This window comes from Molothrus ater, chromosome 6 (genome assembly GCF_012460135.2).
Source record: "Molothrus ater isolate BHLD 08-10-18 breed brown headed cowbird chromosome 6, BPBGC_Mater_1.1, whole genome shotgun sequence".
Taxonomy (NCBI): domain Eukaryota; kingdom Metazoa; phylum Chordata; class Aves; order Passeriformes; family Icteridae; genus Molothrus; species Molothrus ater.
The window spans coordinates 30,377,082-30,404,233 of record NC_050483.2 but is presented as its reverse complement, the minus strand read 5'-3'; the positions used below and the strand labels follow the sequence as shown (position 1 = coordinate 30,404,233).

General features: G+C 36.5%; 1 protein-coding gene across 25 annotated transcripts in view; it reads left to right on the top strand.

Moving 5' to 3' along the window:
* The window catches only part of GPHN (gephyrin), a 269,940-nt gene that overhangs the window by 10,159 nt on the left and 232,629 nt on the right, over window positions 1-27,152 (top strand). Inside the window, exon 1 of one of the 25 annotated variants that reach the window (XM_036383540.2) lies at window positions 13,511-13,617. The exons of the other annotated variants lie outside the window; for them this stretch is intronic. Within the exon in view, the coding sequence (XP_036239433.1) occupies window position 13,617 (1 nt within the window). The 5' untranslated portion in view covers window positions 13,511-13,616. Of the gene's footprint in view, window positions 1-13,510; window positions 13,618-27,152 lie in introns of those variants that run through there. 25 annotated transcript variants of the gene reach the window in all.

Sequence of the window (27,152 nt, the reverse complement as noted above, 5' to 3'; positions counted from 1 at the left end):
ATTCAAGAGCTTTTTCAGTGTTTTAGATGTTGGGAAAACATCAGCCTGGAGCCATTTGAGGTGATAGTAAAATACATATTCTCATTCCTTCTAAGTACAAATTTAAACTCTAATACCCCCTAGATGCTGACATTCCAACTAGCAGCCATTGAAGAAAACAACCCCTCAGATGTAGAAATTCCCTATATTTGGATAATTAGGTACTCTCTCAATTCTTCAATGATAAGTACACAATTAAAAAATATTTTGTTCTGTACCTATATAAGACTTTTGACTGTAATTTAGTAGGTTAATTTACCTTTTGTGATTTCATTCAATGTAAGTAAAATCTTTGATATCAAGTGCTGCTGCTTTAGAGAAACAGATCTTGGTACTGGGGGCTTCACCTGCAGACTGCTGAGTGTGTTTTGCCTCACACTAGCTCAGAGCCCATGGAGTGAACTCAGTAACTGTTGGAGTGCATTAGGTGCACTTGTGGAGTGCATCTCGTTTAGTTTTGTCCAAAGTGAATTCCACATTCATACTTTGATTCTTCATTGCAGTGTGAACCAAAGTGTGGTAACTGGGGACTCTTGGGAGACAAGTTAAAAGCCACATTTTTGGACCACAAAAAACTAATACAGACACACTGTTGTTTTTTGCCTCCACAGGGTTGTGTGTGCCTTTTAAAATTCTTGTGCATGCCAGAGGGGTCTTCCTGTAGGTAGCAATAAGGAGAGCTTCCTAGAAATGGAAGGTGACCAGGAAGACGCTGGCTCTTGAAATGCTCTTGCGCATTTTGTGAAGGTGATGTGGGTGAGGGCAGAACCTTTGAATATTTGGATACTCTAGAGAAATTTAGATGTCTTTTGTTAACTAGCCTTGAAATGACTCTTAAGATAGCACAAAATTCAGTAGTATGTAGAAGTATTTCAAGTGTCCAAAACTAGTAATAGAATTACAAATTTTTATAAAAGCTATAGCTGAGGAAATGACAGAAAAAGCATATTTAAATTAATCCTTAGTTTGAACAGGCCCTTCTTGTACCTTGTATCTGACTTGTCTGTTAGGAAAATACATGCAGCACCCTTTCAGGGATTTTATCTTCCTGCATTCACTACATCTCAAGGTGAGTTACTGAGAGAATTTTTATCTGGTGTACCAGGCAGTCTGCTATAAGTGGCCACTGCTTTAGAACCCCACAGGACCCTGTCCAGGTTTAATCTTGGGTATGATTCTATCATCACTCTTCTTGTTCACTGCCATGCCATGCTGTGCTGGCATAACCTGTTGTGTGGCTGTGCAGACAGGGAACTGAAACAGCTGAAAACTACCCTGCCAAAAAAAAACCCGGATCTTCTTGAGCAGAATCAGTTGTGGGATCTGGTTCAGCACTGAGCTCTGCAGACTTCTGCTCCTGGAGGTGAATGGTGAACAAGGCTGGCAATTTTTTACCTCTATTGTAATTTTTTTTTTCAATTCTGTTCTGTCTTACTTCTATCCTGCCATTTCCATTTCTTTCCTCTCTGCAAAACAAATTTAACTGGCTAACCTAGTGGAAAAACTGCTCTTCTTTTGAGGAATTAGTTTACTGCTGCCGGAACAGACTGAACAACTTGGCAAGAGACCTCAGGAGTGCCAGTTTGAGGGAGGAGCTGGATTGTACAGGTAGGATAGGAAAAAGTGGGAGATAGGACTTCTGTTTTCCCAACACAGCTCAAACAGATGTAATCATGTGCTAATTTTGTGTAGTTCACTTACATAAATTGGGAAGGCAGTCTTGACACTCCTTTATTTGGCTGTGTTGCCTCCTTCCATGCAGATATTGCTTTGTCAGGCCAGGTGTCCTCTTGGTAGTATTTACTAGCTTGTGCTCATGGACAAGCAAAGACACTGCCTCTGCTCAATAATAAGCAGTAAAAAAAACATGGTGAAGAAAGAGAAGGATTTGCCTGTTACAGGAAATTTTTTTGAAGAGAGGGTAAGTCAAGATATATTTTTCCATTTTGTATGTAAAGATATTTGATTCATGTAGAAGTAGGAGAATATGAAGGCTGTGCTAGACATTTATGCTTAGCAAAGAGCTGAACATCTGAGAACTTGCATGGTGGGTAACTAGAAATGCTGAACATTAGATTCCTGCAGTGTTAAATTTGGGAAAAGGTAAACACTATGTTACACATTATCAGGCATGGAAGGTATTATGAAGGTATTAATTTTTTAATAGTTAAAATTTCTAACATTAGTTTTTCTCACTTATTATCTTGACTATAATTTGCCTGAAACAAATAATTTGAAGACTATATACATGTAATTAATATACATACCCACATAAACATTTATTATAGTGTATATCAGTAATTAAAAAAAAAATAAAAGTGGCACACTTTTGCCAGTTCTGATTTCCCTTTTGCTTGAGGGATTTCTTTGGCACCATTCAATCTGTCATCTTACTTGCACTCAGTATAGTTTTCTAAGCCTATCTCTAGCTCAGTCTAGCTATTATGCTAACTTTGAGGCTGCTGGCCTGATATGTACTAAATGGCAGATGATGTGCTACTGACTTATTTTTCTTCTGTTCTTCATCAGTCTGTATACCAAGTACTTAAAACATCTGCATGCAAGATCATCATGTAATTTTGTTTCTGCCCTGCATATCTTCTTGCTGATGTGAACAGAGTCATTACCTTTTTCTTGAGTGGGCTGTTATCCATGTGATTGATGGAGGTAACTGGACCAGCCAGTCAAAGGCATCAGCTGTTTAGGTAAGTCAGGCTTTGAGATTCTTGATAAATATCAAGAATCCCCCTTAAAATGGGAGAGGATTGGGGGTGAAGATGAGGATAGATAATTTAGTTGTATAATTGTGGTCAGTGGACCATGTGCACTTATTTAAGTCTTTAACTGCAGCTCAGAAGCCTGCTGGTCCATGCATTTGTCTAATATGTGTTTTCATGGTCTCCATGGCTACTAATTATGTACAGACCATGATTTTGGTATTGAAAGGCAGTGTTTTGAGATAAAGGTGGCTAGCTAAACTGAGTTTTGTAAATTGCAAATGTAAGTAACATCTTCAATATTAAGGTACATCTATAGTGGAAGTGTGATTTTTGAAATAGCAGAAAATGCTGAAATGCTGTAGTCACTGTAAAGGGAATCATAACATAAAAGTACAGTTTGGCTAGGAAAAAAATTTAAGGATTAATAATAAAAATGGAATTTTACAGGAAGTGTGAGAAAAAGAAACTATAGAAGGAATTGATAACCACATTATGTAAAATCGAAACAGTATTATAAAGGACAGCTTCTAGCAAATAATATAGAAACCAGGGTTATACAAATGAGGTGTGAAGGCTGTTAATGGACAGCAGACAAGCTCAACAGGGAAAACATTTGTGTGCTTAAGGATTATGCATCTGTAGGTATGTGCAAGCATCCTGTTCACTAGAAAAAGCTTAACAAGAGCAAAATTAGCAAATTGGTTTTATGAGACGAATAGAGTAATAAACAAAATATCCTAGATGTTCATAATCCCAATAGCCTTTCCTTAAAAGTCCCTCACTGAGCCTTATTCAAAGCTGAAAAGTATTGAATCTTTTAGCAATTCTTTATTAATATGTTTTTTACTCCATTGTACCAATAGTGAAATTAATCCCACCTTGAGCTCTCATCTGTCCACGAGTTCTCATTTATCCCAGCAAAATTATTCCTATGTATGGTGAACAAAATGTGAACTGATCCAGATGATAGTATTTTGCCAAGCCAGCTTTCAGTGAATTTCTTTCAATTTACTATGAGTAAATGGTTGTGCCCACACAGTAGAGAAGGGAACAAGTTGCTGCCAGTGTAAAGAAAGTAGGATTTTTTTTCTTTTGCTAATAATGCATGAGAAAAACTGATCTTTTGCCAAGACATTAGTGGCCCATGTATTTGGGAAGCACACTGTTGCCAGGCCTTCAAAACTTTTTTTTTTACTGTAGTTCACTTTTATCAAAATCAGAAGTTACATTCTTTGGAAAGATTGCGTGGATACGATTACAGTTTGTAGCCTTGTGCACCACCCATTGGCCGCTGATTTCAGTTTCAGAGTCGGTGACCTGAGGCTACATACAATGCTCCAAAACTCAATTACTAGTCATTCACTTAATCATGCTCACAGAGGCATATTCTGTTTGTGTGTCTGTAGGATATTTTTCTTTTTTTGGGGTGTGAAGTGATTGGCTTTCTAGTTTTGAAGTAACGGTGCTACTTCTGGTGATGTCTGGTTGATCTGTGAATCTGCTCCTGCATTACTAATGTCTCATCTTCCTTCAGGAGACCATCAGATTTTGTTTATTTTCATTACTTTTCTTTATTAACCTGTATAGAATTACTGGATATTTGTTTTGGTTTTAGAATTTAGTTACAGCTCTTATTACAACTGATAAAAAAAGGGAAAAGTTTTGAAAAAAGGTGAAGAGTTTCAGCCATTCCTTTTCCCCCTTAATCTCCTCAACATGGAGCAAGATGTTACTACTTTCTTAATGACTGCAACAAAAGAAAGCATTAAAAACCTTAGCTCTTCTTTAAAAACAATGGAAGATAAAGATGTGAGGCCAACAGATTCCTTTGCTGTTATTTTCTTCCATTTCTGACTTTTCATCTTTGTATTTGGTGTAGATTATGCTGGCTAAATACTGGAAATGGCTTTTTAGTGCTTTTCTGCTATTTTTTGCATTGGAAAGACTTTTATTTCTGTTCTAGTGCGAGTTTTATTCTTTTGTGAATTGACAAAGGCATACTTTCTTTGGGACCGACTGTAAAATCTTTTGTTGCCTGTAACATGACAAGTCATACTGAAATCTTTCTCAGCAGTTTTGTTTTCTTGTTTTTTTTTTTTTGAATGTATGTGTCTTGATACCGAGTTTGTTGATCAAATACATCATATATCTAATTCAGATTATTTTTGATGTTAGATGAAAAAGTCAACATCTTGAATGCAACTAGATTGAGGGTTTTCTTACAGAATTTCTATTAAATGTAAAGTGCTTATTTTCTTGCAACTTTTAAATTTGTACCTGACAGAATTAACACCTGTAATCTCAGGATTTCATTATCAGGTCAACAGTCGTAATTACCTTTGTTTTCTCGTTTCTTTTTTACTTTTTTTTTCTTAAATGTGACAGATAACAAGGCATTTCTTCCACTTTGCCTCACATTCCTGAATGACTTCATAGGCAACTCTGTGAAAGGCTTTTCCCGTGGCCCATCTTTCCTGTATTAGAATAGCTATGAGAAGAATGTGTTTTCTGTCTATAATTCCTTGTAAATATTACCACTTTTGACCATGGTTGTTTCTTTCAAGGCTTTTTTTCTCTGCTTTTCTTTCATTTTGCAGCCAGTGGTCCTTCTAATAGTCTGTTGTCCAGGAGGATATATCTGGAGAATGTACTGCTTTAATGCTGTACAAAGGAAGTAATTGAAAGAAATCACTAAAGAATATTGTGGTGGGTTGACCCTGTGCAGCAGCTGAGCCCTACCCAGGGGCTTTCTCACTGTCCCCAGGCAGGAGGAGGGACAGAATTAGAAAAGCAAAGGTGTGGAAACTTATCAGTTGAGATAAAGGCAGTTTAATAAGTGAGGGAAAGGTGTGTGCCTCACTGAGATCAAGCCAGACATAGCCACTGCTCTCCATTTACCAAGCCAGTCATCTCCGGGTGGAAAGTTTTTGTTAGGCTGGTCTCTGTCTTCTGCTGAATTTTTTTTCTACCTGTTAGCCAGAGAGTTATAAAAGTCTAATTTTCCTTTGTATGTGGCCTTCTACCAGACAAAAAGCTCCAATAAGAAATTGTATAGCTTGTTCTGCAAATCTATCTGCCCCCTTTTTTCAGGAATACAGGCATTTTGTAGATCAGTGCTAGGAGGCAATGCCCCACTGTATGGCTTTGCCATCTGGTACACATCCTCTAGGATGAAGAAAGATTTTTATGAACATTTTTTGTCTGTTTACATTGTTGGCTTTTCTACAATTGGTGAGTAGCATTTTTACTTCTCTCATGTGTGAGCTGTTTGTAGTTGATGAAAAAGCTTTGGTGATTCATCTCCTTTTCTTGTCCCTTCAATGGATTCAGAAATGGAAATTCAGCTTCTATACTTTCAAGGAGTTTCCTTCATAAGGAAAAAACGTATACATTCTAAGTGTAAGTTACATTTGAGTCAATATTATATGTTTGCAATGTTCCCCTGATCTGTTACACAACTATCTAATGCCAATTACCCTGCATGGATGATGCATCTTAAGATACAAACGAGTTTTTTTAAAATTTTGTAAGTGAATGTAATTGAAGAAAATCCTTTCATTGAGTGCCCAAATGTGAATATTTGAGTAAGGATGTGGTTTAAAGATATTTAAAGCTCACAGTACTTCACAGCTTGATATGGTTCTGTGATTTATTCTATATTAAATGCAATTTCAGATACTAGGTTGTGACTGATAACATTATTCACTGTGCATTAAGTTCTTTCTGCCAAAATACATTACTTATTTATACATTATGCAGGGTTTTTTATTACTTTATTACTTACTTTTACGTAAGTACTTTGCAAATGCTCAGGTAAAGAGGTAATCTTGAAACTTATGTGCTACATAGACTACATAGTAAAAAAAAAAGAGTTTTTACATCTCTGGGGACAGGAGCCAGCACTCAACTGATATGCAAAGTCCTGAAATAAACTTGGATTCTTGTATTAGCTTGGACTCACTCATAATTAACTTTGGCTACTCCAGCCTGACTTCTAAAATATATCTTAAAAGGTAAAAGCCACCCATTGGTTATTTAAGAATTTCAGGAGAACTAGTATAATGTAATGTAAGAGTTAAGACATCCCTAGAGGACACAGTCAATTTGAGTATTACATGAGATGTCATTTATTAAATATATATATAACAGTCTCTGTATCAAGGGCCTACATATCATTGATAAAAACAGAATTTAGCAGTTGAGAGATGCTCTTAGAACACACATGATACTTTTATTTCAGTTTTTCTGTTTTGAAAGAGAGTGGTTTTTTAGGATTGTTCTGTGCTTGAATATAGTTTCTTACTAAGCCTTTTCACATCAGGTAACCAGGATCAGATGTGTTGAAAGCATTACATGGACAGAGCTTTGTTCTTGGACTTATTCTTTTTAGTTCCTTGTTTTTTTAACTGAATATTTTTGTATAGCATTGTTAGCCGAATAGCTAAAATTCTGCTCAGTTTGTCTACGCTGTTTTAAATGAATGCCCATATGAACTCACTAGTCTGTTCAAATTAGCTAATTCAGAGAAGTATAGTCTGTACATTTGAATTTCATAATGTATATTTTCGTATATACTTTGCTCTAAGAGGGTCAATAAGCTTTGGATTTTCCCTCACTGTCTGTCATATTAATATTACCAAAGCATTACATATCTGGATGAGGCCTAAAATGCAGTCATTAAACTAAAGGGAAGACATGATATTTAAAAAGAGTATTCTAAAAGTAATAATTATGTATTCCTTTGGTAATTAAGGTTTGCAAACCTCTTAATTTACTGAAGCACTAGTAGTCTACTGGAAATTACATACATGGAATAATACCTTTTGCCTTCCTCTTACATCTGAGTGTTTACTTCTGGCTGCATCTGCTCTTGCTCCAGGGATAAGAATTTGAGATGGGAAGTCAAAGAAGCTCCAGTAGTTTTAACTTAATGTGGTACTTGAAAGTATGTAACAGTTTCTTAAAAAATGAACAAACATTTCGCAATTCATTTTATCATATTGATCAACGTTAGGTGAACATTGCCTTTCTTGTGTGTCTTAAGGGTGGGCTGAAGATTTTTGAATGAAGACAAACAAAAAAATAGTACATGATCCAAAAGATGCAAGTTGCAAAAAAAAAAAAAAGGAAGAAAAGCTGCAGTTGACACAAGAAGGTGGCTAGCGTTAACATATAGTGTGATAATGGATGTCAGGGGCAGAGGAGGGTGTTAAGTCATTGTTTTAGACTTGTGAGGTGGATTTACTAGAGTTTGTGTGTTCCCTAAGCAGAGAATATTTTGTTGATCCAGTAATTTGGAGATATTTTGGTTGCTCCAGGGAATGCTGTATTAAAAGTAGAAGCAGCTTTAAATATTCTGTAAAATGGAATGCATTGCCTTTATTCTCTCTGTGGAGCAGTGCTATTAGGAGCTATATCCCTAGTTACACACTTGTGAAATTAAAAAAAGCTTTATGGCTGGAAGGATGCCCAAATTCTATGAAATCTTGTATTTCTGAAGAGAGAGATAAATATTCAATCAAAACCAGGTATCTGTAACACTTTGCAGGCTAGATCCAAAGAGAGACATCGATGTGGTGGTGCTTCAGTGCCTTAAACTTTAGTAGTTTGGAGCATGTGGTGGGAGGGAAGAGAACAGGGTTCAGATGTTTGCATTTTGAACTATCAAATGCTTCTCCTGTTTGCTTCTCCTGTTAAAGGGCAAGTAACAAACAGAAATAGTCCATGGAGCATGGACTAGAATCTAGGTCTTCTCTCCCACTTGAGCACCCTGGTTATTAGGCTACAGTGTGATCCTTACTAACTGTCCAGATGCCATAGCATTTTAATTCTTAGCTGGGTAGCTACCTAGATTTAGCAGACAAGAAGCTTGTTACTATCCATCCTTTTAGTTTCCTAATTAAAGTGCTCTTCTGGGAAATAAATGCATGGGTTTGAATCTCCATATGCTAACAGGGAATTAAAGCCAAGTTCCTTGCCTCTGTGGTAGTCTCTGTAATCCAGTATGTATCTACAGGAGAAGCTGTGCATTGGTGGTCCCAAGCCACTTGCAGACCCCTGTGCACCTTGCAGTGCTGTTCCACAGCCCCTTTAACCGTGTGCCATTCCCGGGGGTGTGTGTGCTGCCTCAGGTGTCACCTCTGTGTTACCTTGCACATGAATGAGCCTCCTAGCGTGGCTTGGTGCAGCTTCAGCCTTCTATTAAAGTTTCCACCAGAAAAATTAACTGCATTTATCATCTCTATTTCTAGCGAAATCCTGTGGTGTTTGTTGGATTACTTTGTAAAGGACTTGAGGGCCTGAATTTTGCTTATATGCAAAAATACATTTATTACATGCTGCCAAGTGTTCAGACAGTGAGATGAGGAGAAAACATCATGCTTATCAAGTATTTGGATATGGTAATAGCAAGGAACACTGGTTTTTGTTGCCATTTAAGTAAAAATATCTAACAGTTAGAAAGATCTGGGGACACCCAGCCTGGATGATTTATTAACACATCTGAAGGAGTAAAGCTGCTGGACAATTAGATTTCCTTTCAGTTGTTTAAGTTAAATAATAATAAAAAAATTTTCTTTAACAAAATCGAAATAACTAACTGCCTGCTTTACTTAAGGATTTTCTTTCATGGCTTCTCTGATGCAGTCTTCTTCAGTGTCTTCTCATAAAAAAATTATTTGGGTATACTTTAAGATTGTAGCAAGTAGGAAAAACATGTTGGGTTGCTCTTCCCACCAGTCTTCCCCACAATCTTGTTGACATGCCATATGATTAAAAAAAGAAGAAAGAAAAAAATATTTGAAATCAGTTCTCCTCCCCTTAGTTTGCCTTCCTAGATAAATAATTCCATGGTAGTTCACGGCATTTTAAAATTATGTACACTTAGTATTTTCACAATTATCATTTTCCATCCTAATTTTTTTGGTAGCAATGGTTGTATGCAAAATCAAAATTGAAGTTACTCCAAGTGATTGGTGTCAAGTTTTTTGGTTTTATGTTTTGGTGGGGCTCTTTTGGTCGTTGTTTGCTTGGTTTTTTTGTTTTGTTTTGTTGGTTTTTTTTTTGGTGGTGGGTTTATGTTTGTTTGTTTCTTCTTGAAAAAACATACTGTGTTTTTGCTTGTTTGCTGGACTTCTTTTAATCTGATAAGGAAAATAGTCCTGAAAAATACAAAAGTGCTGATATGACCTTGTCCATATCTTAGCTAGCGGGTGTCTTTAGAATAAGATGGTACTGCATCATAATTTCCTGATGAGTTACAGCATCATGATGGCATGTGCTCCCACTCAGAATCTATTTTAAGAAAGGACAGAAGCACTTTCTTATAAGTAATCTCGTACTCAAAAATACTGGATTGGAGTGAAAAAAGTCTACAAAGTAATAATGTTCTTTCTGGAGATCAAAAGAGAACTAATGGAAAAGTAATTATTTAATCTGTATAGTTAAAAAAAAAAAAAACTTAGCAGAAAAAAGCTTCAGCAGCATAATCTCTCCCTTTAATATTAGTCTATACATCTGTCCATATAACAGATTCACACAGCAGAAGAAATACTAGACTTCATCAAGGAAATTCATGTCCCACTTAATTATGCAGAACTTTCAGAGACTATTTAATGTTTAACACTGTAGTGGCCGTTAGAAGTTGCAGCCTGTGATTTGGAAATTGTCATTAAATTTTCTGTGTAACACAGTATCTGATCTCTATGCTAAATGTACCTATTTTGATACTGGTTTCAGTTTGTCAAGAAAATGTATTTCATTTGAGCACAATGATTGTAAGGGGCAAGTCTTAAGAGGAAAACTCTTCAGGATTCTGTAAATACTGACCTACTCTTGGATAACTGTGTTTTCCCAGAATCTAAGGATCCTGAAGTGTTTGAGGATACTCTGTAAAATTAATGTTCATTGAATTTGCCTTAATAAGGTGAGCACAAGTTTTTATAAACCTGTTAGTTCAGATTAGTTGTATTTTAACCCAAGATCTCTATCACTCAGCTACATTCACTGTAAACTGAACATAGAAAATGTTTTGTTATAGCCTTATATTGCACTTAGGAAACAGAGTAGCTGAGTACTTCCATTATACAGATTAGTTTTAATACAAGAAGAAAAACTAGTACAAACCTAAATATTTCAAATCACGAGCCGTAACATTTTCTGGTGGACTAGAGTATTTTTATCTTCTTTCTATGCTGTTTTCCTATGAGCTTCCTATTTTCTGAATATAGGTAATTCAAGTGTGCTATTAACACATTTGGAAAACGGAGCACAAAGGGGACTGACTTCACCTAGATTACTTATTTTTACATTAACAAAATGTAGGTAAGAAATCCTTAGGTCTCTGCAGCCTTCACTTACAAAATTAGGATTCTGTATTTAATGAATGAGTGCAGTGAATATGTGTGTAGCAAGAACTGCATGATTAAAAAACAAAGAAACTTCCGAAAGAAATTTGACCTATAAAGCAGCATTACATTTTTAAGGTTTAATTAGTGGGGATCTGCTGTGAGTAAAAAAGGGCTCTTTCTTTGGAAATAGATATACCAGTTTTGCAAAGCATTCTTTTCTATACATGTAATAAAATCATCTCTCTGTAAGTATTGGAATTCTACATAATTATAGGGAATACATATTTTTGTGGCAAGCTCCTTCCTAGCAGCAGGCTTGACATGTTAGTAATTCTGGTGGAGGTAGTGTACTGATTCAAATCCAATCAAGAATTTGAAAATTACTTGGAGGATGCAGTTTCTCCCAGGTCTCCAAACAGTATGGTGTTTTGGTCATGCTCATTTTTGTGACCAGGTAGCCTGTAAGCTAATTGTTAGGTTTCTGTTTAAAGGTGCATTGTACACAGAATACTCACTTCATAGCTTCAAAGGAAAAAAACCCAAATAAACAAAGCTCCAAAACTATACCAAAAACATGAAGAGGAACATTTCCTTCATGACTGACAGAGCATTCAAGTGAGCAGAACACAAATGAAAGCATATTGGAGATAAGATTTTTGAAACACTGTAACACTGTAAGTGCAATAACTTGCTTTATTTAGTATGGTTGATATTGATTTTTGTTCTGTTCAACAGTTAATCTTTCAAGGTTTACCTGAGGTATGGAAATGCCGTTGTTTTCATCTTCTGTAGAGGTGTAGCTTGAAAAACATTTCTTGTTTACTGACACTGTGTATGGGGGTACATTTCTGAATCTCAGTTTCAGATAACATGAGTACTGTGTAACAGACTGTAGTGGGAAATTGGACTTCCCAGGAACTAGGGAATCCTGGTGAGGTCAGCTTGTTAACCTGTGCCTCTTGAATTGGTTGCCTGAATGTGAGTTAACAAATGTTTGTCTGATTCCATTGTATCTCAGTCAAGCTGTCAATAAGTCAGAGTTCTTGTATGTACAGTTTTTTAATGTGAAAGAGAGTATTGCCTTCTGAGAAGTCTCCCTCTTCATCTGAAAAAAATTGAGCATGCACTTTGACTTATTTCAGTTTCCACTAATAGGATAAATTCCTGTTTTCCAGCCTGCCATTTTTAAATTGAATAATATAAGTAATCTCCTCATTGGATTGTCCTATCATAGTTTAATGTCCATGTGATATGTTTTCTATTTCTCTATTTAGACTAGAAAAATAAAACTAATATCCAGGGTCAGATATCACTTATTTTTTCTTTTCTTGGTGTCCAATAGGAAAATGTAATTCCAGTACTGTCTCAGACTAGAATCAATATTGCATACTACCATGTTGTAATAGGCATTAGAGTTAGTTACGTAGCATTTTTGCTTTTCCCTTTCTTGTGTCTCAGTTTAACCTCTTATTGAAACACAAATAAGACATATCTTTTCAGGATTTTTTAGTCAATAGATCTTTAGATAATGTATTTATAGTTCTATAATTGTAACACTTTGGTAGCCATAATTTCATTTAATAGTATATCAATGGTAATGTTTTGATCAATTTATGTATATATTTGTGAAAAATCTTGCTATTTGTCTACTTAGCAGCATGTTTTCTTTTTTTCAGCTTGTGTTTCCTATGGAAGAGGCTTTTGCAAGTGGGAACTGTTATCTTATTTTTGAACTCTTTGGTTATTTTCAATCAAGTTTGATAGAGGAATAGCAGTATTGAAAATTGTATCCAGCAAGGAAGGGTAGAAGGAATATCCAGAAGGAAAGGTAGAAGGAATATCCAGCAAGGAAAGGACTTCTGTGCAAGTTCATCCCTTCGCAGACAAATGGCACTTCATTTATTTCATCACCCATGGAAATTCAGTTTACTGAATGAACTGTACTGAATGTAGAAACACAGAGGATTTGAATATGTATTTGCCTTCTTTTTGTTGGGACATCATTTAAACCATATTGGGACATCATTTAAATGATAGAAATATTTTTCATAATTTACTAGTGGACAGTGACTAGTACAAAATGTTTCAAACTTACTGCCAGTTCACATCCAGAAAAAAACATTCTTCTGAAGTACAGTAGATTAGTGGAGGATGTAAGTGTGTGCATTCAATATGTTATATAGTTATTTGCTCTGCTTTTTCATAGTAAAGGCTTGCCTGTTTCAGTCCTGCTAAGCTCTTGATTGCTGTGACACATTCTGTTAATTATTATTTTAGAATAGGATGTTCAGTTGCAGGACTGTGCTGTCAAAAGATATGTGACCGAAACTGAATGCATCTCATCAGCTTGCAATGTAAAATGAGAAAGAACAATGGGTTGTAAATGAGAAGACGTTGCACCATGAAGGAAGAGGCAAGGAGGTCTCTGCACAAGTGGTGAAAATTAAATTTAAAAAAGAAAGGTTCCTATTAAAAACTTCATTGGGTACTCGAGCACAGGACAGCTGAAAGTAAGTGGCTGAATGGTTTTTTTCCTCCAAAACTAAATATTGGGTTTGATCTATGATTGGGCAGTAAAGGATTATAAACCATGCTGTGGGATTGGATATTCTTTTTGGTTTTATTAATTTACAGAAAATTAATGAGCAAATCCAGGCATATACTCCATGTGTTCTAGCTCTTGTTTCTCCTTGCACAATTCGTTATGCATGTTTTTCCTTGAAGTTGCCAAATACAAATACAAATACAAATCTGCTGACACTTTTTTGCTCCCAACATGTTGCATTTTAAAACTTTAAATAATGACTCAAGATTTTTATGAATTTCTTAATATACTGTTCTTGTCTCTATGAAAAACTTTTTTCTATGGAAAACAGTTAATTTTTGTAAATAACACTCAGCTGTTATTTTCCATGCAATGTCCATGCTCAAAGGTAAAGACTGAGTGGCAGCTGGCAGATGTCAATAAGCTGCTTAATGAGCTATTCAAAATGTCATATTCTCTGTAAAAGATATTCTAAAAAACCCTTCTGAGTTCTAAAAAGTGTTATAGAAGTTCATAACATTAAATGAGTGATGAGGTTTTCTACTTTATTCAAGTTATACCAACATCAGCCTAAACAATAATGTCCCATTTCACTCACATCATCTCCCTCACCCACTACAATTACTCATGGGGGAAACATGCAGAAAAAGTAGTTGTAAAAAGAAATTGGGTTATTCCCATGCAGTCTGAGGTAAGATCATATTGGTGCAGAATGCAAAGATCAAAATTCTAGATGCTTAAGTGAGTGCTTCTAGTAAGAAGCAGTTTGATGAACTGTAAATAGTATTTTACTTAGGGTCTGCTAATTACAGAAGGTGTACTCTGTAATTTTTAGTCAAGTTCAGCTTGCTTAAGAGGGGAAAAAAACCCAAAAAGTCATACTGAGCATATATAAATTGAGGCAGTTAGCTAAAGGGAAGTCAGAAAGAGCAGCTGAATGGTTTGTGATGCTGTGCAATCTGTTTAAAGTCATTGTATGAGACTCGGAACCGGAATGTGGGCTGCAAAAGAAAAGGCTTCAATTGGCTGACCTCTAGCTTCTTCAAATGGTGCAATATATTAGTGTTGGTTTTATCTAGGTCAGAAGGCCATTACTGTGCCTTGCATCTCCCTTGTAGCCTGTGTACCTGCATTTCTGTTCTGTGGAAACCAAGCTGTGAAGGTGTGGAGCGCTCCTGCTTCCCCCAGAACGGAACTGGCAAGTAGCCATCAGCAGTGCTGCTCTGCAAGGACTGCAGAGCACTCCTCTGTTTGCCAGGCTTTGATACAGTACCAGCAGAACAAAACTTAAAGGTGACACCTTGAAACTTCAGGAAAAAGGAAGTTGTTCATAATAAAAGGATGTAATGCAGAGTGGGAAAAGAGACCAGAGAGGCTGTCAAGTTAAATGCAAAAGTAAGAAGGCAAGCCCAAAACAGACTGTTGAGAATGAACTTGCTAAAGGCATTATACCTAATAGTAACTAATGTTCATGATATCAGGGAGCTGAAAGTTTATCAGTGTTGGTGGGGTCAGTAGCTGATCAAGATATAAAAGTAACAGTTGAAAAAAATAAAACTGTCATGTAAAAGTTAAGTATGTTTGGGGGGTTGGTTTGGTTTTTTTTTTCCTCAACATATTATTTCACCTTGAAGGTTTTTAGCAAGAGTTACTGATACTGAAGTAACAGAACTCTGAATGGAAGAGTTTGATTGCTTTTCTTGAGGGACTATTTATGGTGATTATAGCAACTTTAGGCCAAGAAGTCTGGATTCTGCATTGATCACACTTCAGAAGCTATAGAAGAAACTAGTATGTTTTTAGCATATCTGCTGGTGTACTGGGGAAGGGTTGATACAGCTTTTCCTGAGGTTAATTCACTCAGTCTGCCGGAGGGTTTTTTAAATATGTCATGATGCCTTCAATATGAGGCATATGATATAAATATGCATTTTCAGAATGCTTCAAATGGCTCTTAAAGAAATGAAAGTGTCCTGCAATAAGATGCAAAGTCTTATCTACTTAATAGTCGGTTAGTATTTAGAAAAGTTTAGGAATAAATTGTCAGACTTCTCAGTAGAGGCATTTACAAACAGAATCATGTAGGAATCAGCTCTGCAGGCTGTGATGGTTAACATAAGATAATACAAACCAGCTTCTGTACTATTTATTGCTTCTCATATGTCAAGTTGCAGGAGGCATAAATGAAATTATGGATTAGTAGTTTTAATTATACATGTCATTGCAATGTCTTCAAAGTTAACCTATATTTGGATAAAATTTGTACTTCTAGTCTTTATAGTTCTACTATGTAGTAGTGATCAATTAATTTTTTTTACAGTAGCTGTTAGAAGACTTTGCTTGCCATTTTTACAATCAAGGTAGCATATGCCACTTTTATTTTTACATAATTTTATGGAAATTACTACATAGATTTGCCCAAGTATGAAAAAAATAATTTGGCAACTGTCAAATAGTTAGGGATTCTACTGGTTTCTTTGAGATTTTGAAAACACTTTCTTATTCTGTAAAGCACATTTCATATTGATTGCCACTAAAACTGAGATTTTCCCATTGTTCTTAATCATACTAAGAGCTGCATGGCCTTACTAGTAATCTTAGTTTTAAGATCAGGGTTATTAATTTGGGGTCAGGGAGGAATTGTCTAACAGATTAGGTTGAAAAAAGTTATATTTCTTTAGTCTTTAGTTGTGAATGAGATTCACTTTCCTAGGATTGAATCACTGGAGGTATCTGTAAGAATAGGCTGGATACTTGGTGCCAAAGACAAATAGAATGCAAGGACTTGGGAGAAATTGAATGGTGAATGTTAATATGTTACTTTCTAAGCTCCTTGCAGAAGTATCTTCTAATTAGCACCATTACATTGAAGCTAATAGGAATGCAAAACATTGCACTCTTTATTCAGTCTTTATGTAACACAACGCTTTTTGCTTAATTGTCTTTGTCGTGTCTGTTTTTCAGACTAGAAATCCTAATCTTGGGACCACCAACTACTTTTGCAATGCAAGTCATATTTAGAATTATTAGGAAGCACTATCAATGTCTAATTTGTTTTACAGATGCTTAAATACTGTTGTAAGTATATTTACACTAGAAAAAATGCTGCTTAAATGTTCTAAATTTAGGGGTGGAAGAGCTTTGTGAAGACTTACTACTTACACATATTTAGCATTTTGTTGTGAGTTTTCCCATTAACTTCAATTAAACATGTTGGTGCTCTCATTTCAGTGGAAATGAATATGTAAGTCTTCACAGGATTGTGCTTTAGGTGGTGAGGGAACAAGTGAATACAGTTGACAGAGTGCAAAGAAACAGCACATGTTTGCCTGCGTAATTATCTGTGGTCAGAGCATGCAAGTGATCTTCATTGCAGGACGACAGAGCAAACAGCCAGCATATTTTGCACCCTAAATGGTAAATAAAGTTCAGTTTCAGATTATCATAGACATACATCTTCTGAACTCAGTGCAAATAACAAAGGTGTGATATTAACTGCAAATGACTTACACTAGGATTTTGTTGATGTTTTAAAAGCTACTGAGAATTAGATAAAAGTCTGAAAATACTTCAGAAGCTAACTATTTGTAAACTCTTTTGTCTTATTTGTTTAGTACCCTGATTTCTCATACAGTGTTACTCTGCTGTCAAGCTGTGCTACTTACTTGTGATTGGTATTAATAGGATTTACATTCATTAATATTTATGAGTTAAAAGTATATACGAGTTTTTAGAAACAGTGTCATATATCAGGGTCAAAAATCAGGGGTAAAAAACCAGAAAGTATTCTGGGCTGCAGAACAGCTAGAGAAGTTGAAGCTGGGAGCTATGTTTCCCAAACAAAAGATTTTGAATATATAATTCTTTTTAATAAAAGTGGAGAAAAAGGTGCAGGCAGTGTAAGAATGTAGTGTGACAATGAAGGATGCCAGAAGTATCACCTGCATTCTCCATGCATTCTTTTGCCATTAGAGATGAGGGCAGAATCTGTGCCATAACTTTCCAAGGTGTGAAATGCTGATGAGGCATTTGAGCCAGTTGGATCTGGCAGAAAGGTCTGTGGTGTGGTGTGTGCATACTGTGTCTTCAGCGATCCCAGCCCCTTGCAGGTTATGTCATCTGAAATACCTGTCAATAAATAACAACCTGAGCTACTATATTTGATTTAGCTCTGCATTTCAGAACTCTAGGGTAGACCTTGGCTTATTTAGTCCATCTGTAGCATCACTCTTTGATAGGATTGTGCAGGAAAATGCAGATCTCAACCAGAACAGGGTTGCCCAGCACATTGGCCATCTGTAAATACTGACTTCTTGCCTTCTGCTAAAGACTTCGCCCTTATTTTGGCAAGGAGGTAAAAGAGTTCTGCTTTATTTTCATCAAGTAGTAGAAATTCTTGCCAGTTTAGTAATAGATGGATTGGCAGTATTCTTGATGCCCATTCCCCTGCTTCTAATATTGGCATTGACATTTTGGCAATATAAGCTCCCTGTGCTGTGTATAACCATCATTCTACTACAGTTTTGATCTCTAGGCATGGGAAAGAAAAATTTATAATAGATACCAGTTATTCAATGGGCATGAGGTTTAAGTATTTTCAAAATAAACATTTTTATCAAAAAAATTTCCAGCATTTTTACTTGAACATTGCTCTCAAGAATCCCATTAATTCAGCCTGTTGTCAAGGTATGCTTTCCCCATCAGTAATAATAAAGTTGGTCTGCTTCTTACAAAGTAAGAAACTTTGCCATCCTAAATTTGGCAGGCTGTAGGTAGTTTTATGAAAGGGAGCTGATGCTTTTCAAGAAGAATTGCAGCTTGCAGTTCTATGCAAGTGACTGACTGAACAAATAACATTCATTTTACTTAACAGTCTGTTTTAAAGGTCTGGATTTATTTTGCTGGGTTTTTTTTACCATGGTGGGGTTGTGCCGCCATGGACAACTTGAATGCATGGAACAGGTCTAGAGTGTGCAGGCAGATGGAGGGCTTTGGTTTGAAAAACACAGGCTGTTGTTCTGCTCAGAATTTTAGAGTTCTATATCAAATTTTAGAGTTAGTCTGAGAGATGATATCAAAAGAGTTTTGAGAGATGTGCATGTGTTAAAAGTAAAAATTTTCTTATAATGCCTTTGGCACGTTTTAGATTTTTGAAGTGGTAATTTCTTGAATTAAAATTGTAAAGGAAGATAAGAAAATAGTTTAAAGATGGTAAGAGGCAATAATATAATACTGTCCATGAGAAAAAACAGATGTGCATTTTTGTTACTTTATTCCTTCAAGTTTTTTAGAGTTCTGAAGACAGAACTGCATTCTGTTTCCAGTAGCTTTTCAGGGTAAAGGAATATGTCTTGTTGCTTCTCGAATGCAATAATCCTTGCCTTTTGTTCAAAGCTCTTGATAGTTATCACTCTAACCAGTTGACACAATACTCACCAGTGATTTGAATGTAAGCAAATTCTTCTAAAATATAGCAGTTGTTACCTCTAAATTCTGGAAAACCCCATCTAAATGTGCTGAGTAACTTCTCCGTTGTTAACAAAGTTATGTTTTTTTGCTGCAATGTGTTTTGCATGTTTTAAAAGTAATTTTAAGGTCAATGATTATGAAAAGGTCTCAGTGGAATTTGGTCATGCTGTAGCAGAATGTATTAATGCTTCTTGCAGATCTCAGGTTTGTCTATTTAATGAAGTACCTTAATGTTTCACCCTAGTCAGCAACAAAGTAGCCATGCAGCTGCTCGCTGGCTTTCCCCTCCTTTCTCCCTACTGTGGGGAGCAGAATCTGAAAAAAAAACCCAACAGCCTCATGGATTAAGGTAAGAACAGGTTAATGACTGAAACAAAATAGAATAGAATAATACTAATTATGACTAATTATGGCTAAAGAGACAAGAATTAACAAAACTCAACAATATCCCACCCAAAACCCCCATAAGTAACACTAATGATACAAAGGAGGCTAAACTCAACAGCCACCTGACCCTGCAGCAGAGGCCATCACCAAACCCATTGCCCCATAATAAGGTTAAAGATTGGATCCAACTGCCAAGCCTCCCAAAACAAAACACAAAGACAAGAAAAGCACAATCTATGCCATAATAGTTCCTACTTGGCTTTTCTCCAAGGCCTGCCCTGATAAGCTATTGCTGTTAAATCTCAACCCCCCCGCCCCAAGTCATTAACCCTCCTATATTATTTGTCCCAATGGGAATAAATTCCTGATTATTCCAAGTAGAATAAAACTGAAGAGAAGCAAGTGTTGCACAATACAGTGGCACACTGGTGCCCAGTGTGTCCCCCAGCAGTGATCAGCCTGTCCCAAATGATTCCTCCTAGTTCATATACTGGGCATGAGCTTCAGTGAGATGGTATCTTAGCCCTTTAGCCAGATGGTACTCCTTTGGGTCAGCTGTCCTGGCTATGCTCCCTCCCAGATTTTGTGCATCTCCTCACTGGCAGAACATAGGAAACTGGAAAATCCTTGATTTAGAGTAACACTACTTAACAACAACTAAAACATCAATGAGTTATCGACATTATATTTTTGTTCTGAATTAAAACCACAGCACTGTAGCAGCTACTAAGAAGAAAATTAACTCTATCCCAGGTGAAACCAGGACAAATATAAGGACTCTTAACAAGTAACAAATGTGCTTCTTTGCTTTGAAAAAAATCTCTTTGTAGTCTCCTAAGCTCAGGTGTTGTTAAGATATTTACTTAGGATGACTGAGTTCTTTAATAATGGGAGAGCTTTTAAAGTAACTTAACCCAAGTTTACATTTGTAGAAATGAAAATTTTCCCTGTCTTAAAAAATGAGTCATCAGTTTCTCTAGAATTTATAGAACAATGAGCTGTCATATGGAATCATAGAAATTGTTTGAGTAAAACCTCTGGAGGTCTTGTGCTCAATCTGAATAGCCAAGCCACATTTTTATTGTAGTTGCAATAATTTGGAATTACACTTTGGATAGTTTTGAGTTGCTACTAGGTAGCATTTACCTTCATCTTTGCCAGGTTGACTAAGTTTAACTCCCACAATCTAGCTTTGTGCATTTGCTCTGGGCTCCTGACCATCTTGATGGTCTCTGCTAGACCCTCTCTAATTTTTCAACATTACTCTTCAGCTAGAGATCCAAAACTGAACACTCTGTTCGGATGCAGAGTAGGAAGGTGTGGAGGGATAGAAAGTAAGAAAATAGTGCAGAAGGTAGTCTCACCCCTGAGGAGTTGCAGCTGTACTAATCCCCAAAGATTAGGAACAGGCCTGCCCTTAATAGGCCACAGCTGTGTCCAATAAGAAGACTATTGCTACAAAAGAGTGGGTTAGCTGGGTGAGGACAGAGCTGGAGTTTGTTGGTTGGGCTGTGAAGAAGGAGTCAGTGCTGTGAGGAGCTGCACGTGATAAATCACTGACAAGGCATGGGAACTTTTGCAATATGATGATAACAGGAAGGAATAGTAACTTGCCTGGATCTGTTGAGTACCCTTCTTATTTTGCTTAGGTTGTCTGGGTTGAAGCTCTGACGTTGATCTGATCAGCTGCTCTCTGTGATGCAATGCTCTTGACAAATTTCTGGGTGTGCAGGCTGTCTCATCATTCAGGGTACTAATTTAAGAAAAAAAAAAAGAGAAAAACTGCAACACAATTTAAAATCAACCATTTGGGCCCCAGTATTAACCTCTTTGGTAGTCTGGTCTTTACAAGCTGCTAAGTGAATATTGACTAATTTATTGTTGCTTTTTGATCTAGGCTGAACGCCTTATTTTTAACCTAACAGTTTGCTCTTCCACTCTGTGCTTCTCAGCTTCCAGGCAATGCTGTATGAGATGGTACCTAAAAACCTTACTGAGATTTGGTTCTGTGTAATCCATAGTTTTTCCCTTAGCTACCTAAGTAGTGATATCATTAAAGTAGGCTGTCAGGTTGGTAATTTGACCTTGGTAAAACAATTTTGGCTGTTTCTGGTGCTTTATTGTCCATCTTGTGTTTGAAACTTGAGTCTAGCAGGGCATCCTCCATATGGGCTTTGCTACTTTGTAGTTTATGTTGTCTGGCCTGTTCTGTGGGTCTCCGCCTTTTTTGAAGCCTTAGGACCCCTCAACACCTCAACTGTTAGAATTTTTGGTAGCTGTTAGCAATCTTGTAATCACATTGGCTAACCTTTTCCGCTGCCTTAGGTGAATGCCTTGTAGCCCCAAGGGTCTGAATACAGCTACACTAAGTATTCCAAAACTGTTGGTCCCATAGTGTTAGTTTCCCTGCCCTTTCCCAAACCCTGTCAGTACCTGAAGTTATTTGGGAGCAAGCTTTCTCTATGGAACAGGAAAAAATGAGACATTTCAGTCTTTTCTGCGTCACTATCACTGGGCTGTTTTTACCCATCCACCAGAAGAATCTTGTTTTCCTGAACTTTCTTTCTTACTAACAATACCCGTAGGATATTTTCTTGTTGTCATTTATGTTCAGCAAAACAAGTCTTCCTTAGTTTTGTCAGTGAGTGATGCTTTTATTCTCCTCCTTTGTTGCCTGTTTCTTTTTGTATGTTCTACTCTTGTCATTTTGTAGAAAGAGAGCATCCTATCCCTAACTGTGTGGATAAGCATGTTTCAAATTACTGTGAAGGGCAGAGGGGAGAATGTTTTTAGGATTTGCTTTGTTAATGGAACTCTAATGTGGCTTAGTGTTTTTATATGGCTTGTCTGTAATTAAACAAATCGTGACAATGTAAAAGGAATTTGGAAAAATATCCACAATAAACCTTCCTACTCCTATCAATGTGAAGGGCTTGGAAAGGATGTTTTAAGCAGCTTCTTACACTTGTATTTCTAGTCAGTTGTGAACATCATTTTACCTCTGCAGGCTAGAAGTCTGAACTTACTGTTTGAGCTGAATAGCACCAATTATCATTAGACTTGAAAACATTTTAGTTGAGAAAAATGCATTATGGAGAAGGTTTCAGCTTTAAGTGGCAATGTATTATATGCCTTTTAATAAAATCTAAATATTCTTCCTTCAACTATTGATTTCTCTTTCCGGATTAATGGCTTTCATACTTAATCTTTCTGAGAATAGAAATGTGCAATCTTAAAATCCTAAGTCCTCCCCTTCCACATGACTGTTATTTATCCATTAAAAGAAGTGGAATGCTTGCTATTGATTTGTCCTTGTAGAACATAACAGTAAGCAAATAGAACTTTGTTTTCCAAAGTGGACTTTTTGTTCCTGTTCTGACTATTGCCTACTCCCTGTCCACGCCTCAGGCACCAGTAGAACAAGCGTACTTGGGATGTGAGAGCACTAGAGATTTCCATTAGACTGAACTGAAGCTCTTGTATTTCTTTGGTCCTATCTGCTAGTAATGGACAGGGAAGTCTTGGAACTGGGATAGCTGAAACAGGGTATTACATCACACTGCATTGGATCAATTGATATTTTCTATATAGACAAAAAGAAGATCTGCCCAGCCAGAAATTGAACAGTGCTTCTAGGAGCCATGATATTTACATGGCCATAAAATATATTATGTGGCAGCAAATTAAGAATGCTAAAAGTGTGCTGTTTTTCAAAAATTACTCTAACAACACAACTCCTTTGATCTTCTTTCCAGCAGAGAGGTTTTTTAAACATAACTTTACAGTCATCAGCAGTAGTAGTAATTTTTTTTTTTCTTAACATAGCATTTTTGTTGAATTTTGCCTTCTTCAGTATTCTCTACTACCAAAATCCCACTAGTGATACCTGTATACATTTTCTGTGAGAAAAAGAAGATCTACTTGTTGAGTTGAAAATTTCTTTCATGCAGTATGAAAGATGGTCATATATGTAGCCCTCAAGGGACAAGCTGTGAGAGAGTACTAGTTTCAATTTTGCTAAGTGAAAGAAAAAGTTATTTTTACGGAGAGACTTTACTGTAATGAAGTTCTTAAATCCCTGTAAATTGAGTTTGTTATGCTGAATTTATTGACGCTTGTGGTCAGGCAACTAAATTTTCTTCTGATAAAAGTCTTATTTTCAGTAGTACATCATTGGAGGATTTGCTGTTACATATGCATTTGCCTTTGTGATATGAATAATTTTGAATAAGGACCTCCCCCCACCCCCATCAAATAACTCAATTTTATCTCTGACATGCTTTTACCATTTTTATTGTTGCTATGCTTTGCCTAAAACATTGCAATTCCCAGACTTGTCTTCTGCAGCAGACAGACACCCTTAGGTCCATTTCTCAACTTCTAATGTTAAAAAAAAACCTCATAAGTCCAGGTATTTTGCTTTTTCATTCACTGAAATTGCTGGCAGGGACAGAAAAGGACTTCTGATTTGTGGAACATTACCTTGGCAGGAGCAGAGAGAGGAGTGGGTCTTGGATGTTAGACTTTCAAGGGAGCTGTGAAGAGTCCAGAGCAGCCTTTGCTATGTTCTCTGACTTGTTTAAATTTACTTTTTTTCTGAAATAATAACAGTTTTTTCAGATGCTGTTTTCTTTTATGTAATATTCTAAGTGGATTGTTTTATTCCAGAGAACTTTACAACTAAAGCTTCCTATTCCAGGATTGCTTTCCTGTGCCTGATGTTACATCTTGATAACATGGGCAAAGCTCTAATTACAGATAGTAAATTAGTCTTTGCAACCTGCAAACTGTTCCAGAGGCATGACTAATTTTTTAATGGCAATGCTTCTAGAAATTGTACAACAGGGATATGAACCAGGCACAGTTAATGTTGGTATGGAGATTAGTATTTCTCCTCTGAATTGCCAAGCATACATGACATACCTTATACAGAATATCCCCTGGGTCACTGAGTCATATTTTAATATCACACCCTGCTTCTTATATCCCACAGTGGGTAAAGTCAGCTTTATAACTCAATTTTTTTCTTCTAATTACAAGGATTATGGACTATTGTCTGTATCCTGTGTTACTTATATTAAAATGTATTCATTCTTGCTTGAAAATTGATAAGGAGTTGTCTCGAAGATAAAGGAGCATCAAAATCAGAAAGATTGAACAGGAAAGTAGGACGTTTCCTTTTGTAGCAATTGTTGTTCTCCCTCCCCTTTACTGGGTGATTGTACACCAAGTCCAACTCCCTGTTTGTGCCAGTACAGCAGTTTGTGGAACTGCAGTGTAAGTTAGATTAGTGTATCCTTCATTATTTTTTTTGATGGTTTCATGATTGTGTTTGACTTATCTGTTTATAAAATTGCTGCAGAAATTGTTCTGTTGGCACAGCAAAAGGGGCAGTCAAGGTGAGAGCAAGAGACAAGAATTTGACACTCTTAAGCTGATATTTCTGCTAAACTTAAGTTAAAAAGTGTACCCATGACTTTATTCCTTGGTCTTGAAAGCCATTTCTTCAAACTAGCTGTACTGGTTTAAAAGCAAACCAGTGGGAGATCCTAAGTCAGAACTACAATTTTAATAGGAAAATGCAAATAAAATGCAGTAGTACAAAACCACTGATAGAGTCAGAATACAGCCTGCCACTCTGTCGGTCAGGGTGTTGGTAGCAGTCTGAATAAATGGTGGCTGCAGTCCTCCTGGAGTGACAGATGAGCTTCTGTTGAAGCAGTGATCCTGTAGAAGGGTGTGGTTTTCTTCTGAAGGTCCAGTGGTGGTGTAGATGGGCCTGGTCTTCCTCTGGGAATCCAGTGGAAAAAGGCTGCCTGTGGTGTTCCAAATCTCAGATTATATCCAGGTAGAAATGCTTGGCTCTTCCCCCTGGGTGCAGTATTTTACAGTGGGATGATGTAATTTTATCAGTCATGCAGTGAGACCCAATGCCCATTAACAGAAGATATCTCTTGAAGGGATGATGCATTGTGGAAGAGATAAAGAACACTGCCCACCTGGTTTCAACAGACGGTGATAGAATACATACTTTTGGTTGCATCTTGCATTGCAACCTAAGATACAAACAAAAAACATTTTGTGGAAACCTTTAAGCTCCAAATTACTTCCTTCATCTGATCAAATTTTAAAAGACCTATATTTCTACACGTATCCTGAGAGAAAATGATTAAAATTAATGTACCACAGAACTTTCACATAAATCTGTTGTGTGCCTGGCCATCCTGAATGCCTTAATCAGTGAATGAAATCTTCCTTGGTAATATATGACAAAAAGGGTGTCTATGTATTTGGAATGCTGGTGTCTCTTCCACCCTGCCAGGTGAATACCTTGGCAAAGATGTTAGAATCTGCATTATCTGACAGGAAGAAATAAACTCCTTGAAGGGAATTCTATTCTCTAGTGTCTTTTGTTTCCTGCTTACCTCTCTATGTATTTGAGGAATATTCCTGGGAGGCTTGTGACCTAGCAATACCTAGCTGATCTAAATGACCCTAAAAATACTCTGGAAGTTCCAAGATGCATCAAAATTACTTTTTGAATTGTTCTAAGAACTGATGCTTCATTATGTGATTTGGTACGTGGTCTGTAGTGGTTGTTGTCTGTCTTGGTATATAATGGCTGTCTTTTCCCCACTGACCATCTCCCTTTTGGTGGAACAGGTCAGGACACCTCTAGGCTTTTGTCAGTTAATCAGGACTGCTTACAACAGGTTGAAGTACAGTAGTAAAAATATGTTTAAAACAAACTGCTTATTCAGAACCTAAAATAGTACTTGAAGACTTCTGGTTTTCCTTTTGGGGTAAAAATAATAAAAGTAAATAGAGAAGTCAGTAGACAATTACATGGGCTACGTGATTAGCAGTAGATCAATAGTACCAAACTTGGAAGTTGGACTAAGATTATTAAAAGTACTCAATTACCATTGAGAAGTTTATTTTAGAAGAGTACCTTGTAAAACCTAGTCTAAATATATGGTGCTTTGTCTCTCTCTTAGATCTGAAATACAGACAAGTGAAGTGTCTCTTGAGATAATTCTTTTAATTTGAAAACCTCCACTGTGGAATAATGCCCACTCATTCATTAGTGATGGTGAATCCTAGGAACATGTGTGGTATGTAAGAATCTCAGAAAGTGTGACAAACTTCTTTCGTCTTTATGAAAAGCACATCGGTTGCCCACCAAAGGAAAATCATCTTTGGGCTGTAAATGGGAAAAATATATTTATAAGCTGTTCCATTGGACAAAAGTGTAAACAATTGCTGGACATGCATGTATGTGAGCTCTGGGTACTTGGTGATTCTTTCAAGGATATGTGTTCCACATAAATAAGCATGCTGGATTGGAGGGCTTTTTATCAGAAAAAAGCGATTTTGAAGCAGAACAGAAGCTATAATAAAAAATTGCAAATGAATCGAGTTTTGCCTCATGCTTGGTGCCAGAAATTTGTCTTCAACAGGTTTTTCACAAAACACTAAATACTTCATCTTGATGTTTGGGAACATCTGCCAAAGAAAAAGATAGCAGCCCACGTGTGTTTCTCTCTGCATCCCATGGAAACTTTTTGATGTTAAGACATTTCCTTTCTACTCTTCTAAATTCACTTTTGAGATACGCCTTTTTAGTCTGATATTCTAGAAATT